This window comes from Pagrus pagrus (assembly GCF_965226575.1).
Source record: "Pagrus pagrus genome assembly, chromosome: 14".
Taxonomy (NCBI): domain Eukaryota; kingdom Metazoa; phylum Chordata; class Actinopteri; order Spariformes; family Sparidae; genus Pagrus; species Pagrus pagrus.
The window spans coordinates 16,645,896-16,665,164 of NC_140198.1; the positions used below are offsets into that span (position 1 = coordinate 16,645,896).

General features: G+C 40.1%; 1 protein-coding gene across 4 annotated transcripts; it reads left to right on the forward strand.

The window, feature by feature from the left end:
* Window positions 1-852: 852 nt before the first annotated feature.
* On the forward strand, window positions 853-19,122 carry stag2a (STAG2 cohesin complex component a). Of its 4 annotated transcripts, none has more exons than XM_084374107.1 (34): window positions 853-1,085; window positions 4,158-4,273; window positions 4,381-4,459; window positions 5,708-5,866; window positions 5,949-6,045; window positions 6,142-6,218; window positions 6,391-6,595; window positions 6,725-6,876; window positions 7,790-7,863; window positions 8,118-8,241; window positions 8,427-8,525; window positions 8,742-8,821; window positions 9,105-9,212; window positions 10,097-10,205; window positions 10,394-10,511; window positions 10,615-10,718; window positions 10,818-10,910; window positions 11,000-11,089; window positions 11,180-11,383; window positions 11,473-11,543; window positions 11,727-11,814; window positions 12,823-12,903; window positions 13,152-13,244; window positions 13,360-13,534; window positions 13,630-13,769; window positions 13,858-13,959; window positions 14,246-14,394; window positions 14,489-14,617; window positions 14,719-14,927; window positions 15,397-15,634; window positions 15,779-15,889; window positions 16,031-16,157; window positions 16,715-16,792; window positions 17,187-19,122. In XM_084374107.1, the coding sequence occupies exons 2-34, from the start codon at window positions 4,230-4,232 to the stop codon at window positions 17,208-17,210; spliced, it is 3,831 nt and encodes a 1,276-aa protein (XP_084230233.1). In that variant the 5' UTR covers window positions 853-1,085; window positions 4,158-4,229; the 3' UTR covers window positions 17,211-19,122. The 4 variants fall into 4 exon arrangements, with proteins under 4 accessions (XP_084230233.1, XP_084230230.1, XP_084230232.1 ...); XM_084374104.1 differs by having other exon boundaries at window positions 854-1,085; window positions 5,705-5,866; window positions 15,394-15,634; XM_084374106.1 differs by having other exon boundaries at window positions 854-1,085; window positions 5,705-5,866.
* The last annotated feature ends 147 nt before the right edge of the window (window positions 19,123-19,269 follow it).

A 19,269-nucleotide genomic window follows, 5' to 3' on the forward strand; every position in this document is an offset into this window, starting at 1 on the left:
AAAGTATATGAGAAACTGTTTTGATTGTGAACATACCTCTTCTTTTTGTTGCCCAGCCAGAAGCAGGTGAAAAAGGTCTCCAACAGGGATAAGAAAAATAACAAAGGTAAAAACACAGTAATTTAAGCTGCTTCGTCTGTGTATGTAACCTTTTGCAAATATACTGCATATTATATATATCTGAGTCATAATCAGTTCAGAATAATGAGTGTCTCATAAGTCAGACAAGTCTGAGCTTGTTCTGAGTCATTTGTACTGAAACAGGACACCATGTTATGGGGTAAAGACCACTTAGGCAGGACATTTAATCATTATGGTCAACATCTACCTAAGTCTTAAAGATGTAAATCATTACATGTTTTATTATCAATTATTGATACTAGGTACCAAAAATGTTTTTAAGTATACGTTCCTTTGCATTGTGAAAGTATCCCCACCTATTACAATACTTCATTTGAGTACACAGAGTAGATAAAACAAGAGGACAGCTTGCTCTTAATAAAATGATGATGATGATATTATAGCAATAATTGCATGGGTAATGTGATTAGGTAAGTTTAAGTAATCAAATGTATCCCAGCAGACACAGAGAGGGGGTACAATAGGTTAATGTTTGTCAAATGAGGAGATTCAGGTTATTAAGCCTGGTCAGCTCATCTGAAGTTACAGGTCTCTATGTAATGTAGTTTTTTTAATTCACTAAATGCAAATACATGCATGAATTTGTAGACCTGCATTGAATAGACTTGGGCCCCATAAGCTCCGCGGTGATGTGTATACTGTATATTGTGTCAGTGGAGCTGTGATCAGGAGTCAGGAGCTCTGTACAGGCATGACCCTTCTTCCCTGCAGTTCACGGCGCCGCCGACAGGTGGGGTGTGTGCTGCATGCATAACGAAAATACAAACTGTGCCTTGCTATGTTAGCCACCAAGGAGCTTCCTAACGTTAGCTAGCAGATAAATTAACTATTTTTCAGATTTAGAAAATGACAGCTGGTGCAGGAAATTAACGGAAACATCTTCTTTGCACAGCCCGCGACGTTTGGATTATTTGGCTTCAGTCCCTTATTTGATTTAAAACGAGGTAAGTTGTAAAATGGCGGATAGCTAGGTTAACATCCAGGGAGTTTGTCATTGATGCTGCTAAACTGGGGAGCTGGCCAAGCACTTGACATTACTGTTAACAGGAGTCTTTCACACGGAAATACGACTTCATTGGAATAAATCCTGACGTGATTAACGATGTCGACCTAACCCTGTCACGTTAGCCAGCTACAGCTAACGTTAGCGGCAATGCTAGCCAAGCTAGCAACTAATCCCGATGCTGAAAATGCGTTAAAGTGCTCAAGTGAGCTCGGGTTCAAACGTTCGTGACTCGGCACGAGTAAACTGGTCAGAGAGGGTGTCTAAATGTAGCTAACAAGGTAATGTCTCGGCTAACATATCACATGTCGGCTAGCTTGAACTGGCCACAGAGCTGCTTGGCCGTCGTAGCACAGGCGGCACTTGAGGAAGAGATGAGAGTGGATATGAACCAGCAGCCTCGGAAACATCTGCAGATGCGTTTGTAGTTCGGGAAGTGTACAACTGCGCGTGTCTGGATTGTTTAAAAAGATCAACTTGTTTTTAAGTAACGTTAGAGTTTAATATCGCAACGAACTACACTAAATACATGTGAGGATATTTTGTCCAAGAAAGTAACGAGTGTTGATATGTCGGTACTCAAACCGAGTGTTACGTTACATTTCCATTTATGGTCCTGGGAGTCCGGAGTCAGAGCAACCATGTTGTGTTTACACTGCATGTTGGGATCACCCGTGACAGTGCGCGAGTGTAGTGTACACACGCCCACAGGTTTCCCTTCTCTCACTGTCTGTTATAGTTAACGTAGCAACAACATAATGATACACTGTATACGTAGCTTTATTTGTCTCATCGCGTTACAAAGCCCTGTATAAAATCATATTTAAGTGTACCATTTTAACAGCTAACATAAACCTCGATCTGTGGAAATATATGTTTTACTATAATCTATTACACGTGGGAAATGCAGTGTGTCAGTGTACTGAGGTGGGCCTGTAAATAATAATATGTCAAGTCATTTCACATTACTGTGAGAGCACGGAGCCTTGAACACACTATATTTTATATTAATCCAATGTGACTGACAGAAGCGTGCTGTTGATTTAGGATCCTCTCAGCACATACTGCTGAAGACCTTATCTTCAGTGGATACATCTGCAATGAGGGTTTAGAGAAAAGAGAGACGGCACGGCAGACATATGCCTTTAAGCACGATTATGTGTGTTTATTACAGCAAAATGCTTTGGAAAGCCTTTAGTTGTTTTCAATTATTTAAATTGTACTAATACAGAAGAAAGAAGTAAGTAGGAAGTAAATGTTGTTGCGTTAATGTGTTCAACACTTTAATGTTGCAGCTGGAGCTCATTTTAATTGCTTTTATACAGCTGGATAGCTTAATTTAAAAAAAATATAGTACGTCAATTTATTTAGATAATTCTTATTTTAGATTAATAATTGGAACCAGCAAAGTAACAAGTAACTACAATTATGACATAAATAAGTAAAGAGTGCAATACCAGCCTCCAAAATGTAGCCGAGTGCCAGTCAAGTACCTCAAGATTGGATTATAGAAGGACACATCACCTGCCTGTGAGCTAACCAAGTTCAGCACTCCACAATCATTATTCTAATATCCACTGTATTTTATGTAGCTTTTCACTTAACAATCAAAAAATAATGATTTTGGATGAGTCACTCAATGAGTTTTTACTTACCAGCTGCAACCCCCTCAGTGCCGTCTGTCCTCACATAAAAATGTGCTTTATTAGAATTGGCAGTACCACTGTACTGAATTTGTATTTGTTTTTCCTGTCAACCGCCTCCTTTGTACTACTCTCTGTTGTTTTGAACATTTAAAAACACTGACTCCACCGTCAGCAAAGTTATCAACTCTAATATATATTCCCATTATTTGTTACTGGAATCCAAACTTACGTCTTCAGACATCTCATTCTTTCTGAGCAGTATTCATTAAACCCAGACTTTTTAACATGCTTTGGTATCGTTATTTGATGACTAACAAACGGTTGCTCGTCCCCTGAAAGGTCAATCATCGTAATCAATCATCACAACTGATAGTTGACATTACTTCAACAGCACTAGGTAGTAAAGACAACTAGAAGTGTGTGATTCAGAGAATGACAGCAGCGATTATAAAATATGCTTTCTGTATTTTCAGCTGCAGGTTGAGAGTTAAAGATAACTGATGTATAAACTCTGAATAATCTACACGGTTGGAGACAAGGGCGGGATTTGTGAACTGTCAGTGTGCATAAATGAGGAAGTGAGTCAGTGCAGCGACTGAGGAAAGTACCTCCATTAAGCCTGTGACAAAAGCTTGGTTGTTGAGGAGATCTCTGAACAAGATGTGTGATTGAAGTAGGGCTGCATGCATCTAATGACCGTTTACTTCATCAATTCATCAGTTGAGATAAATCAATGAATTGTTTTGTCTACAGAATACCAGAAAATATTGTCACATGTCACATGTTTTTCTCAGGATCTTTGCTTTGTTTATTGTATGTTTGTGTTGTGTAGAATTATGATTGTAGATTTTGAGGCAGATAAGCTACACTTGAAAGGTTTTAAGCTACTGAAAATAAAACTTTTATGTTTTATAAGCACCCATCATGTCTGTTTGTCCTGAAGAATAAACATACATTTCACTGAGAAACACTGAAAAACAGGACAGGGTTCAAAGTGACTTTAAGTGCTTTTCTATCAGCGTAGTCATGACTGAGGTGACATTAAATGAGCCGCAGCGAATACTCTTTCTTGGCTTTTATCAAACACATTATCTCTGCATGGTCACCATCATCATGGCATATACAAAGATTATACACAGTATTCATATCGCTGAGATTTTTAAGCTGTGCAGTGCCTCTAACGCACTGCTCACTTTTTCTGACAAAAGAAACAAAACGTTCTCTTCATCTGTTGGTCTGTGGAGCATTACATTTGGAGCTATATAAAACGTGCTGTGATTTGTTTGTGAGTTACTGCAGCCAGAGTAAGTGTTGTCGCACATCAACAAACTCCTCTGATGTCTTATTGCCTTATTTTCTATGTGCAGCTGAGAGATTGTGCTTGGGGTCCAGAGCAGTAGAAGCCACCTACTCCAGCAGATCCAGAAAATGTTAAAGAAATGATAGCAGCGCAGGATTTGCACACAGAGCTTCAATTTCCCCAGTAAGCAATCCATCACAGAAATGTGTTATTAAATTAAACATGTCTTTGAATGTGTTGTTCTTCAAGTCATGTTTCCTGCTTGTAATGACTTCATGTGTTGTGCACAGAGAGACAGAATCTCAGTTGTCTTCAGATACTGACTTTGAGGATCCTGATGGCCGAAGTGCGAAGACAGGAAAAGGCCTGGTATGTTTTTCTAACCTCCCCTCTTCATTATCCATATCTGTCCGTGTTTAATCAAGTTCACAGGGAAGCCTGAGTCAATCCCAGCGGGCAATTTACCATATTTACATGGTGGCCATTTTCCTCTGACATCATGCTCAAAATGGCATACTGCTTGTGTTCCAGGTTACAAGTCCTATAAAGGAGGGGATTTGACAATTTGTTATGATTTAACTGCTTCCTGATTGATCAGCAACTAAAACCGACAATTGATGGTGAAAAGGGGGATATCGGGACATATTTCAAGGTTCCGTTAGACAACAGCTAACGTTCGCATTCAACTACTTCTTAGCTAACATTAATAGGAAAGTTGTAAATTAATTCTAAAATATCAGCACACATCTTGGACACAGAAGTGAAACACACTGGATGTAATTAAATGGTAACCCAACTACAAAGTTGTTGAATGCTAACGTTAGCTAATGGGTAATCAAATATGTTGCTTTACCTTAAAATATATGGCCTAAAACCCCTCTAGATTTTCACTAGCCATCTCCTTTGTGTTGCTGATCAATCAGGAAGCATTTGTCAGATTCCTGACGATGTTATGACTTGCAACCTGGAACATAGCAGGATGACATTATCCCAGCATTTGAGCGAGGAAAATGGCCGTCATGTGAAGATGGTATATGAAACACCCTGGACTGGTTCTCAGTACGTCACAGGACTAACAGAGAGTAGAAGCAGTGTGATAATGTGCAGCAGATGTGTTTGATCAGAAAATAAGTCAATCCAGCATTACTGTCTGTATCAAATGTTATGTGATTTAGTCTCTTGCATAGACTTTATAGACCATGGACATAGTCTCCTTGACTTGACCCATCGGTTTTTGAAGAACCATTATGATGCTCAGTGTGGTGGCTCCGGCCATTACCATCTTACCATGTTAGTGCTAGACTTCACTTAACTCCTGGCTAATTCAAAAATTGGCAAAGAGGTGGAGTGTGGTCGAGTGGAGGCAGGCCAAATGAACCCTGGTTGCTCAGAGCTTTTGGAGCCAGCCTCAAGTAGGCTTAAGAGGAATTGCAGTTTTTGGGTAGGCTTAATTTTTAAATGTGCATACGGACTACTCTATGACAATCAAATTTCCCTCTGTGTTCCTCTGGATTTAGTCTTTACCTATGTAGATTTTCAGGTAATAATCTTTTTCTAGCTTTACGCATGACTAGTATTTTTATTTTTTTTTTCATGGACCATCTTTCTCCCCAGCAGGCGGCCAGGAAAGGGAAGAAGGCGCTTGGAGACAAGGCCAAAGGTGTGGGAGCAGGGAGGGGCCCTGGTCTTGGCCGGGTGAATGGCCATCATCAGGAGAACGGGATGGAGAACATGACCCTGTTCGAGGTGGTTAAAGTGGGGAAGAGTGCCACGCAGGTGGGTACACACTAGTTAGGTCAGGAGATTATGTTTTGTTCTGCAGTTTCTTCTCATTGTAATGGTAAGTTTTTATTTTCAGTCTGTTGTTGATGACTGGATCGAGGCATACAAACATGACCGAGACGTTGCTCTCTTGGACTTAATCAACTTCTTCATTCAGTGCTCTGGCTGTAGAGGTAAGTGTCTGAGATAATGTGTGTCAATATGTAGCAGGTTTGGTGCCTGAAGGCGAGGTATTAATCTTTGCTGCCACTGTGTGATTCTTCACGTAGGCGCTGTGAGCGGAGAGATGTTCAGAAACATGCAGAACTCCGAAATCATCCGAAAAATGACAGAGGAGTTTGATGAGGTGATGCAGGAGTTGTTTTTACAATAATTTGAAATAAATCAATCTATCCATAAATCTGTGCAGTTACCAGATACCAGCATGGCATGTGTTTATAATGTGGCAGACATAAAGTGTGTAACCAATGTGATCCTCTTGCCGTGAAGCTGATCATCTCACTGCTGCCATCTCACAGGACAGCGGTGACTATCCATTAACTATGTCAGGACCACAGTGGAAGAAATTCAGGATAAGCTTCTCTGACTTCATTGCGGTTCTGGTGCGTCAGTGTCAGTACAGCATCATCTACGACGAGTATATGATGGACACACTCATCTCACTGCTCACCGGCCTGTCTGACTCACAGGTCAGGGCGTTTAGACACACAAGCACACTAGCAGGTCAGTTTTTAAAGAACATGTTTCACTTCTGAGTTTCTGCATCCATGCCTGTCTGCATGCTCACACTGTTAACGTCCCGAAGCTGTTATTCCTTTAGGCGTGTATCTGAACTGTGTCATTTTTTGCCAGCCATGAAGTTGATGACAGCCTTGGTGAATGTGGCTCTGAATCTAAGCATCAATATGGACAACACGCAGAGGCAGTACGAGGCGGAGAGGAACAAGGTCGTTGCCAAAAGGGCCAATGATAGGTTGGAGCTGCTGTTGCAGAAGCGTAAAGAGGTGAGAGGAAAGATAAGTTGTCTAACACTGTAGCAACTACACAAGCTTTTAGGAATGCGTTAAGTGTCTCTCTCAAAGATTGTGCGTGTGGTTGTATTTCTATCACAGACCATTAATGACATATTGTAGCTGCGTTCACTTCATACATGTATATTTGTGTTGTTCATCCTGTAAATTCATTTATGTCTATTTATGTGCACTTTGCATTACATTTTTTTCGATGCTAAACTACATTTTATTGAACTAGTACCTACTGAGTGTCATGACGATAAAGTTAAGTCTCATCTTGAGCCTGTACGATACTCAATTTTAGGGGTGTTGATTATGTTAATGATGAAATCCCATGATTGTGCGCTTCCTAATGAACTGCTAGCGCTCATCAGGCTGAAACAAGTGAATTATGACAAGTAAGTCAAGTTAAGAGAGTGTGGTGAATCTGAACATATGTGTAATCAAAAGTATGCAAATGTTCTTTTTAAAATGTCTGTTAAAGGATAAGGCTGGTTATAAAACCAACATTGTTTGCCTGTGTAGCCAAAGCCTCGTGAAGCTTATTAATCCATGACTGAAAATCATTACAATTATTTCTTTATGGAAAATGATTTAGCCCTTTGAAATAGAAACATGCAGTATTTATACCACAGTTTTTAAGGCATTTTTAAAGGTTGTCTTCTTCAGAAGGATCCAATCCCAGCCCATTGGTTCCTTCTGAGCAACATATTGTTCGCTGAAATTTGTTGAAAATAAGAAAAAAATAGAATAATGCAACTTAACTAAAATAAGATTTCAGAGCTTTTCCTGCAAAACCACTTGAAAGTCATACTTTTTAGTTTTTGTATTTGAGGGCTGAATTGAGTTTTGGATTTTTTCATGCAAATAATTAAAAACTTGTCACTTTGTGTTTCTCTTCCAGCTTCAAGAAAATCAAGATGAAATTGAAAACATGATGAATGCAATTTTCAAAGGAGTGTTTGTTCACAGATATCGGTACGTGAGTCCTTCATTGATTTCCACATACTGTGTGTTGACTGTGGGATAACACTGAGGTGCCTCACTCAGTCTTATCACTAGAAGCAGGAACTGTTTCTTTTCTTTTTAGCTTTAGGGCGCCCTCTAGTGAAAAATGTATGGCAACACCAAAATGTGTCCCTCTGAAATTAGTTTGACACCTTACAGCTATGAACAGTTTACATGTCATAGGCCATACGTCTAAATGTAATCGATACTCTTGTGTTTTCTAGTGATGCCATTTCTGAAATCCGAGCTATTTGCATTGAGGAGATTGGAGTGTGGATGAAGCTGTACAGTGACGCCTTCCTCAATGACAGTTACCTGAAGTATGTCGGCTGGACTATGCACGACAAGGTGAGCTGATAAAGTGATAAAAGAACCTTTGAAATGTATCGTCCAAAGACCAACTAACCTCAGTTTAAATGAAACTTCGTCAAGACTTCCTGCACTCGCAAACTTTATATGGTTAATGGCAAAGTTACACCTGTGTTTTCGTTTAAGTATTTTCATTATATGATGTATTTCTACTGTGACTTTAGCAAGGTGAGGTGCGGCTGAAGTGCCTGATTGCCCTCCAAAGCCTGTTCTACAGCAGAGAGCTCGGCGCACGTCTGGAGCTCTTCACCAGTCGCTTCAAGGTGAGCCAACTGCTACATCACTTGGAGTATGTCGTAGAGGCTCCTTGTGCATTATTGAAATGTGTTGAACACTTACAAACTTTTTACTTGTCGCGTCTTTATATGCCACTAAGTTAAGAGTGATAACATAATGTTGACTTTATTATACCAATAATGTTATGCAGATAGTCTCGCTGAGATACTGTATCTGAAATACAAAATGACTCTCATTGACAGGACCGCATTGTGTCTATGACTCTGGACAAGGAGTATGATGTTGCAGTGCAAGCCATTAAACTACTGACACTCGTCCTACAGTGAGTAACCGCCTCTTGAATGGCATCATTCTGGATTTGATCTTGTTACAAGAAGCTGTATTATTTTGTCCATTCGTGCTCACAAATGTCATCGTTTTTGTTTGTAGCTGACTGTTACTGGGTGTAATATGGGCAGAATGTTACCACATTTTGCTAGATTTTCCCTCATCACACTATCTTCTCTTAAACCTTTCAAACAAACAATTTCACACAATTAGCCTTAAGTCTAAATTGAAATGCTCATCCTTATCATTCACAAGAATGCATGCTATTCATCTAACAGGAGCAGTGATGAGGTTCTGACAGCAGAGGACTGTGAGAGTGTTTATCATCTGGTTTACTCAGCACATCGACCCATCGCTGTCTCCGCTGGAGAATTTCTGTTTAAGAAGTAAGTGTTTGATTGGTCTGAAATTGGCTAATGGTTTTTCTTTTTATTACTTTCAATGTTTTTAAAAGGTAGGCTGTCGCTGTATGGTTTATTTGATATCAAAGTAGACTACTTTTTATTTTATTCATTTTCTTTAACAAATTATAGTAAGGACTCAAGTGGGCTTGAATATAGTTCTGTGTTGCTACTCTGTCAGAGCAGGCCTACACATGCCAGTGGATATTTTCTTCACTTTACAAATGTTTGTGTTTTGTTGGTTATAGAATGCCCCAATAAAATGTTTAAAAAATGTAAACAGTTTTCTTTACTGTAGGCTTATTCTATAATTTCATAAATACACCAGAAACATGGTATTATCTTAATGAAAATGCAATGTTCAAGTACCTCGTAAGCATGAAACCCACTGCAGAGTAGCCATGTGAAAATATTAAGGCATCTTGATAGGCTGATTTATACTTTTTAGCGCTGTGTTACCATCATATGTAAGACTCAAATATATATTTTGCAGCTCCAGAGAGAGGGAAATTACCAGACGAACAGAGTTTTTTGGTGAGGGAGGGGGCAAAAATGGCTCTTTTGATGGTAAAGGTTGCTGAACCCTGATCTAAACGATGTATCCTTATAGTATAGCATTGTAAATAAATGCGTAATGTACTTAGTTATAACCTGTAGCTTTGCTGTTATGAATAGTTGTTATCTGTGTTGTTGTTTATTTATTATTAAATAACATCTAATGGGAAGTCATAAAATCTGGTAATAGCTGTGACACCCCACACTTGTCCCACTTCATAGCTTTTCCAAAGTCACTGCAGGCAGAGCAGTTGTTTGTTCAACCTGCCTTAACGGGGCATTTTTAACAGCCAGTTTTATTGCTCTGTTTAAAGGCTCTTCAGCCATCAAGCGCCGGAGGAGGAGGGATTACCCAGGAGGGGCCGGCAGAGCCTCAACGGCAGCCTTATCAAGACCACTGTCTTCTTCTTCTTGGAGAGTGAGGTAACCAGGCCTTTGTGTCTCACTGCCGGGTGTTAACCCTGAAAATGTCCATTTTAAGAAGTTAATCTTATTTTAGTTTTGGATGGGATGAGATAGATCAAATCAAATGATCTCCCGATACAAGAAGAGTGATCTTACCTTGCTTCAGTATATTTTAAGTTGATTCAATAACTTTTTATGTATTACAGCTCCATGAACATGGGGCCTACTTGGTGGACAGCTTGTGGGACTGTGCGTCAGATTTGTTGAAAGACTGGGAAACTATGATCAGTCTGCTGCTGGATGAGCCCATGCCAGGCGAGGAGGGTGAGGGTCACTCAATTACTGGCTGACAGTTTCCTCCTCCAGTATGAGGAAAATGAAATCTTTTATGACATTGTCAGTAACTTTCTGTTCTTGTGGTTTGTAGCCCTGACTGATCGCCAGGAGACGGCTCTGGTCGAGATCATGCTCTGTGCCGTTCGGCAGGCGTGTGAATGCCACCCTCCAGTAGGCAGAGCCACGGGGAAGAGGGTGAGTGTGTGGTCCTTGATCGAGAGAGTATTCACCTTCTTGACTTCTTGACCTTCTTCATGTTGTCAACATGGTTTGCTTTTTGTGGGGGGAAAAAAGGTCCTGAGTGCAAAGGAGAAGAAAACACAGCTGGATGATCGAACTCGGATCACAGAGATGTTCGCAGTAGCGTTGCCTCTGTTACTGGCAAAGGTGATTCCTGTCAGAGTCGACTTGTAAATTTGAGCAACAGCTTTAATTCCTACCAATTCAACCTAACTTCTTCTCTGTTCTTGTCACAGTACTGCGTTGATATTGATAAGGTGACCAACTTGCTACAAATACCAAAGTACTTTGATCTTGACATCTACACAACTGGCCGGTTAGAAAAGGTTTGTCAATGTATTTTTTTTAAATTTTAGATTGAACTTGAATCACAGCATTTTCAAGCAATGACCACGTGCTTCCATCTTCTCATTAAGCATTTGGATGCCTTGTTGCGGCAAATCTGGGAGGTCCAGGATAAGCACACAGACACGGAGGTCCTGGAGGCCTGCTCTACCACCTACCATTCTCTCTGCAACGAAGAGTTCACCATCTTCAACCGCGTGGACATCGCCCGCTCCCAGCTACTCGATGAGCTTGTAGACAAGTACAACAGACTGTTGGAGGACTTTCTACAAGAGGTGGGTGCTGTAAAATTTTTCTCTGCTTGGATCGTGTGAAAGCATGGGTGGTTTCCGGGCTTTCACGGGTTCGATATCTCGTTTGTCAGGGTGAAGAACCAGATGAGGATGATGCCTACCAGGTTTTATCAACACTCAAGAAGATCAGCGCTTTCCACAAGTAAAGCAGTTACCACGTTTGTGCTGATGATTTCAATGGATTGATAGTTGTTGAAGGTTTTACTATTTGTCATAAAAGTATGGAGCATTAGTCTTCTTTTATGAAACAACGTGATTAATGACATTCGCCTGAATTTTGTTACTATGTATTCATATATCATCGGGTTTTTTTTTTTGCTTCCAGTGCACATGACCTGTCTAAGTGGGATCTCTTCACCAGCAACTACAGGCTACTCAACACAGGTCTGCAGAATGGGGATATGCCTGAACAGGTATCACAGCCCTAACAGCAGAGTCTTCTCTAACTTTGTCAGTAATGTCCCCAGAATGTCAAACCAACAATTTCAGGCGATCTGTTTGTTACATACACTTGTGTATCCACGTAGCACTTTCTTAAATATCATGAAAACATGGAACTTTTTCATAATCAGTGAGGGGGGATTATAGAAATCTTGGTTCTGTGTTTTACATGAGAAAAACTGCAGACAGGGAAAGTAACTGAGCGGAAAGGAAAGAATAATCATTTGTATCTTGTATTTAATATGATTTCATCCAAAGTGTGACTGAAAATGAAACACGAAGTAACCACTAGAAGTCTAAAGTCTGTCTCCACAACAAAACTTTAGACTATTTGTAAAATCCAGACACCTTGGTGCTGTGAGGAAGCAGCATCTTCTGTGACTAATACAGTTAAAATATGAAAGCAGTGAGGTTGGGGTAGAGAAGAAATATGACTACTGCATTTATACGCAAACTGCAATGAGGTCTGGGAGGTGTTGTTCTTATAACCTCACAATTAATGTTGCTCCAGGACCACCATTTTTCTAATTACAAAAAAATTACAATGTCCACATTTTGGCTTCATTATGCTGTTCACTCACTATTTTTACACTAACTTCACTTTTTTTTGTTTCTTTTCAGTTTTCTGTTGCTGTTTGATTCAGTTAAGGCACCAAAAAAACTTAATTAGGTTAAGGAAAACATGGTTTGGGTCAAATTAGACCCTTTCACAACTTTTAACACGTGTTTGAAAGGATATAACATTACAAAACTGTGATCCGTCAGTTTTCAATGATGGCTCTGGAGCATCAATAATTATGATGTTCAACACCAACATGGCGATTTCAGATCGTCCAGGTCACTCCAGTGTGTGTGAATGAGTTCTCTGGTCATCTATGTAACCTGATTTCTCTGAGTAACATGGTCACTTAAGTACGTGTTAATACACGGACTGTGTGGATTTTCGCAGCTCATCTGATCTGCTTGCCTCCTTCCCCCAGATTGTGATTCATGCAATGCAGTGCACACATTACATCATCCTGTGGCACCTGGCCAAGGTTTCAGACGGCACTTCATTAAAGGTATTTATAAATTGGTCATGATGCATTTTTTGGGATAAAAAAAAATGCACCATGTATATGAGGCAAGGTGAAAGAAGGCCTTCAATTCAATAAGCGAAGGATTTCTGTTCATACGTCTGTGAAATAGATACAGTATCACACCATCACGTGTTAGCTATCCTGACAAACGACTTACTCTGTGGACTACTGAACCAATACATGTATACCGATTATTCACTTCAGTCTAACTCAACATTTGCACCTTTCAGGGTGATATGGTGACCTTGAGAAAGCAAATGAGAGCTTTCTGCCTCATGTGTCAGCGCTACCTAAACAGCATCAACACAGCAGTTAAAGAACAGGTGGGATTATGCTGATTTGGCCCTCACTTTTCCACAGTACCACCACTTCAGTGGCATTTGACAATTTTGGTTGGTCAGTATTTTCAAAAATGCTGAAGTGTTGTGTCCATTCCAGGCCTTCACCATACTATGTGATCTGCTATTGATCTTCAGTCACCAAATTATGTCTTCAGGCCGGGAACAACTGGAGCCTCTGGTCTACACGCCAGACTCCTCTTTGCAGGCAGAGCTGCTCAACTTCATTCTGGATCAAGTGTTCATTGATCAGGATGATGACAACAACAGTACAGGTCAGAGTTGAACACCATGTATTAATATGCCACATGAAGGGGACGCTGCCAACACTTTATTTTTTGTAATATTTGCATTATTTTGTATTTTTTAGACGGACAGCAAGATGATGAAGCCAGTAAAATCGAGGCTCTGCACAAGCGAAGAAATCTTCTAGCTGCCTATTGCAAATTAATCATTTACAATGTCGTAGAAATGAACACTGGAGCAGATATATTTAAACAATATATGAGGGTAGGTTAAAAGCCCTTTTTAAAATCAATTCAGAGGAATTCCTCCTACTCTGCTCCTTTTTAACAGTTTTCCTTCTCTTTCTCCCCAGTATTATAACGACTATGGAGATATCATCAAGGACACGATGAGTAAAACGAGACAAATCAACAAAGTTCAATGTGCAAAGACGCTCGTATTGAGCCTGCAGATGGTAAGATTCTCGGCAGGGGATCATTTGTAAAAAGACATCATTTATTTTTGCCTTGTTTGAGTTTTTTTTTTTTTGCAGAACTTTGGTGCCAGCGTATCCTCCAGATGGTCTTAAACAAAATCTGAAAAACTGTCATGTTGATCAACACTTTTACAAATGGTTGCTCCAGTTAGACTGGCTTATAATTCAAATAAATAAATTGGGCTACAGGTCCAGGACAGGTCTGTGAAAGCACCTGTAAAGAAATGTGGGAAAAAAAGTGTATTTTTGTTGTTTTCTTTTGCAGCTGTTCAATGACATGTTGTCTGAACTTGGTTTCAACGTCGACCGCTCATCGTCATCCTTCTGTGGCATCAAAGAGCTCGCCCGACGCTTCTCCTTGACGTTTGGCTTGGATCAGATGAAGACCAGGGAGGCAATCGCCATGTTACATAAGTAAGTAATCAGACTTTGCGAATTTCTGACAATGACATTGGTGTTTTAATGAGCAAAGCTTTCTATTCATTTCATCCCTCTGCATTTGTTTTAGGGATGGAATTGAGTTTGCTTTTAAGGAACCCAGTCCCCAAGGAGAGGGCGGCACCCCGCTCAATTTAGCCTTTTTGGACATCCTGAGCGAGTTCTCCAGCAAACTCATTCGGCAGGACAAGAGGACAGTGTGAGTTGAAGCCACAAGGCGTGTACTGTGGTTTCTGTTTACAGTGAGCAATGAGTCTGACGTGAAACTGACTGACTGTTGTTGTTCTGACGCTTCCACAGTCACATGTACCTGGAGCGATTCATGACGTTTCAGATGGCCCTGCAGCGAGAGGACTGCTGGCTGCCCCTCATCTCATACCGGAACTCCCTGCAGGTTGGAGGGGATGACGACACCGTGTCCGTCATCAGTGGGATCAGCAGTCGAGGGTCCTCCGTCAGGAGTAAGAAGTCCAAGCCAGCAGCTGCTAGCAAAAGGAAACTGCCTGAAGGTGAGCAATTGACATTATTATACTTGATGTACTGCTTGCATTACTGTGAACTGTGCCCACTCTTTATTTTAACAGTTAGTTGTTAAAGTTGCTAGATGTGTGGTAGTTCGGGTCGGGTATTGTTCACATTTGAACCTGGGTAACAGTGTTTTATCTTTACTCCCACTTTTACTCTATATGTAATAACACATGAAAATAGAAATAGCGCGCAGTTAACGTATTATTGGTTTCATACTAATTTTTTGGACACTAAAACATCTTATACTGTTTTGAGTGTTGGTTTGTAAAAGTGCAGTACCAATGTTAGTCAGCCGGTACCCTTGAACCCTTGTGTTAATAGTTGGCAAACGGCAAATACACAGTCACAAAGTTGGAAATATGTGCATTTCAACAACGTGCGTTATTGAGTAGTAGTGACAGATATTCTACATATAATAACATATAATACATCAATTCTCTCGTGTAGCAGAGGAGAACAGCTGCAGCAGCACCGATGCAGTTTGGATGAGCCGCGAGCAGAACGTGCAGACGCCGGTGATGATGCACTCGCCGCACCTCACCTCCACTGTACTGAGGGATCCGAAGAAGATGAGGCCGGAGGACAGCTACGCAGCCGCATACGCCATGCCGACAGAGCAGCTTCCCCAGCAGCCCGTCCCTCCCCAGCAGCAGCAACACAATCACCAGCAGGATACCATCGATTACAAGTACAAAACCTTCCTGATAACTTAAACCTTTAACTTAGCTTCAAGTAAATATTTACAAATGCATCTTTTTATAGCACCTTGTCCTACTTTTGTTAAACTATGACCATCGTGAAGTCATGTTAAATACCAAACACTGTCCCACAGCACCCAGGTTACTTGGATGTTGACACAGAGGCAACAAGCTGAGGCCCGTCAGCAGCAAGAGCGGGTCAGCATGCACTATGCCAAGATGAGGAACCACATGCAGCAAGCGATGTGAGACGACTTCTCTTCAGTATATTACATGAGTTTTAATTGTGGGAGAAAGCTGCTGAATGTAACATTTAACATGTAAAAATGACATCCAGCATGTGAAACAGTACAATCTCTTAACAAGTATCTGTGTGCGCTCCTCAGTCGTCGAGGCTCTGGACTCATGGAGGATGATGAGGAGCCAATAGTGGAGGATGTGATGATGTCATCAGAGGACCGCTTGGAGGACATCAATGAGGGCATGGATTTTGACACAATGGACATCGATCTGGTAATTTAAACCTGCAGACAGAGGAAACAATCTGTGAACACAGCAAACAGTTAATGTTATTTACGCTTCCAGCAGTTACGGAGGAAATTAGCTTATATTAGTATCCACCTGGCAATTTTAAGTCCAGCAGTCATCCTCTGCAGAGGGAAATATCTGGATCCTTAGCTCCTACATGTTTCACTTTGTTCACGAGCTAGTTGCTAACTGTGTGCTGCTGAGCAGGTGGTGTTCAGAGAGAGTTTTCACTGTGAACAGATGCTGCAGGGACTGAAAATTACACTATGATCTGACTGTGAAGCTCTGCAGAGGCAGGAGATTATTGTCATCGACATTTGATGTGTCGTAATTTAAAAAAAAGAAAGTTCCTCACCCACATTTTTAACTCAAAGGGTTGTTGGTTCCCTGTGATGTCAAATGTTAGAAGTTTGCACATAAAGATAATTGTCAGCATTCGATTGCCACAGCGAAGAACGACACATGAAGTTCACAAAGTCTTTTGTCTCTTGTTTCCTTCACATTTTGTGGTGCATTGTTCTGACTGAGCTGTTATATTTCAGCCGGCATCAAAGAATCGCAGAGAAAGAACCGAACTAAAGCCGGACTACTTTGACCCGTCTTCCATCATGGATGACTCGGTGAGGATTTTACTCTCCTTGTAAAACCATTTATTTATTTGTTTATTTTCTGCTTTTTTCTCATTTAAAAGTGTAGCGTGACATTTGGTATCGTACGGAGGCTGTGAGCGGCCATGGCTGCTTATCATTTTTAAGCTTGTTAAGTCACGATTAAGAATATTATAATCATACTGTCAGATATTAAAAAATTAAATCATACTTCACCAACAATTAACATTTTTAGTGCCTTAATGGCGAAAAAACAACAAAACAAATGGCAAAAATGACATTAAATTATTAAATTAAATGCTTTTCACATACTCACCCACACTTGTTGCTAAAATTGTGCCAGAACTTTGTGTTTCCTGTTTATATGATTGTGGATTTCTAAATGATTTGTCTTTTATATCTTTAGGTTCTCAATGTTTCAATGTTTTAAACAAACTGGAAGCATCAAGGAGAAGAAAGATGGCCGACTCCTCTGTGAACATCAGAGTTGGGTGAAATGGACTACTATACTATAACTGGTTTGTGAGACACCAACGTTTGCCTCTTCAGCGTTTTGTTAAAATTTAGAGGGAGAGACTGAATTTGAATTTCATTCTGATATTTTCACACACCGGACTTTTGTCACACCGCAGCCAGAAAGTTTCCTGCTTTTGTTCAGTTGATCTAAAAACAACTGAGGTGAAGCAGCACAGCTGAGGGGAGGATAACAGACTGACATTCAAATGAATAATATATACCTTTAACCTTTTTTCATTCAGTAGACAGAACGTGTCTGGTGTAAATACATAGAGGCCAACGTACAGGAGGGGTGAACACAATCTCACGGACGGAAACGTAACCGCCCTGCAGAATAATCCCACCTTTATGATCCTGCGAGCATTCAGTCGTCGACCACGATCGTGACGTTGCACTTTGTCAAAGAGGCGTTGATTTAACTCCATGATAATTTTACAGCCATATTTTTTGAAATTATCACAGGCAGCGATCTGTGACGCCTCTCTGAGCTTTATAAGGTGCATCATCACGGCTCTGTTGAACCGGACTGCGTCGCATCGTAAAGGTGTGTCAGTGATATTGCGTTCACCTGCTGTACTTTTAAAGCTGTAGACTTTGGCATGGCATGTAGCCATATATCAAAACGTGTACGCGGTAAAGCATAATGTGAACTGGCGTCTCATACTGTTCGAAGGCCTTCGCCACAAACGATATACGACATTCTCAGATTTCTTTGTGATGGTATTTTTTAGAAATGTACGTGTTCTGCTTTTATACCTTAGAGACGACTTTGATTTATAGATATTTTGTAATGACAATCAAAAATGTAAATTAATGGTTTCTAATCATGTTATTTCACATAGATGCTGAAATAATCCTTTTTAATGAAGATGATTATGTTACTATAGAGACGGCCAGCTGTCTGTATTTTCTGTTCATCTCTCTGTGACGAATGGGTGCAGAAGCGATGCACCGCTGAAATATAATCATTTGACAGATCGATGGCTGCGTCTACAGTTATTTTGTAATATCGGGAGCATTCACAGCATCATGCATACGATTTTGACTCGACCTTGAACATGTAATCTCTCTTATATCTTGATTATTTTCCTCCACTGTATAATATCTAATAATATCTATAAAAACAGACTTGCCATAAGTACAATCTTTAGCAGAAAGGACTTGATAAATGAGATAGGAGTGTTGTTTCTTTTCTTTTTCAGCTTGCAAGTGTGCAGAGGACTTTTTTTTTTGCCACTTTATTTGATGTACCACTGTTGAGTGTATAAGAGTTATAGAATTATCCTGAATTATAAAGTTTTAGAAATCTTTAGTCGACTATTATAGTATCAGAAATGTATATTATACAGTAACAGATGTGTAATATATTGTGACTCGATGCTCAGTTTATATTTGCATTTTCTGTTTTGCTTGAACTTGTAGGGAAACGTTAATAAAACAGATTGTAACTGTTAGCTAACCTGCCAGTTTTACACACAGTAAATCCTTTTGTTTGCCTTTCAGTTGATCGTAGCGATGTTTCTTTACCTCTGTGTTTCGGCCTGGTTGGCAGATTTTATGGAAAACGATGTATTCATATTGTAGTTAGAGACGAACCCCGACTTTCCTCAGAATCTCACTATAAACTGGAGAAACAGATCACCTGATATGTCCATGTGAGGCATTTGAGACAAACACATCTTAGAATTGCCTGTAAAGTGACATGAATCATTTCATTTTGGACCTTTTTTTCTGTTTTGCATTGAACTGCTGAAAATGTGCATACATCTGTGTATGTTTACACATATTTAAATATTTGTGTATAATAAATTTGTGTTTTTATTCTATTTTCAAAGTGCCCGTCGCCTCCTTTAACATCTGTACTCATGTCTGAAGATCAGAATAAACACCCAGTGACTGTGTGAAGATTTAACAACACTGATGTCAATCTATACTTCCAAATACTTACATTTAATTTTAATTCATATTATATG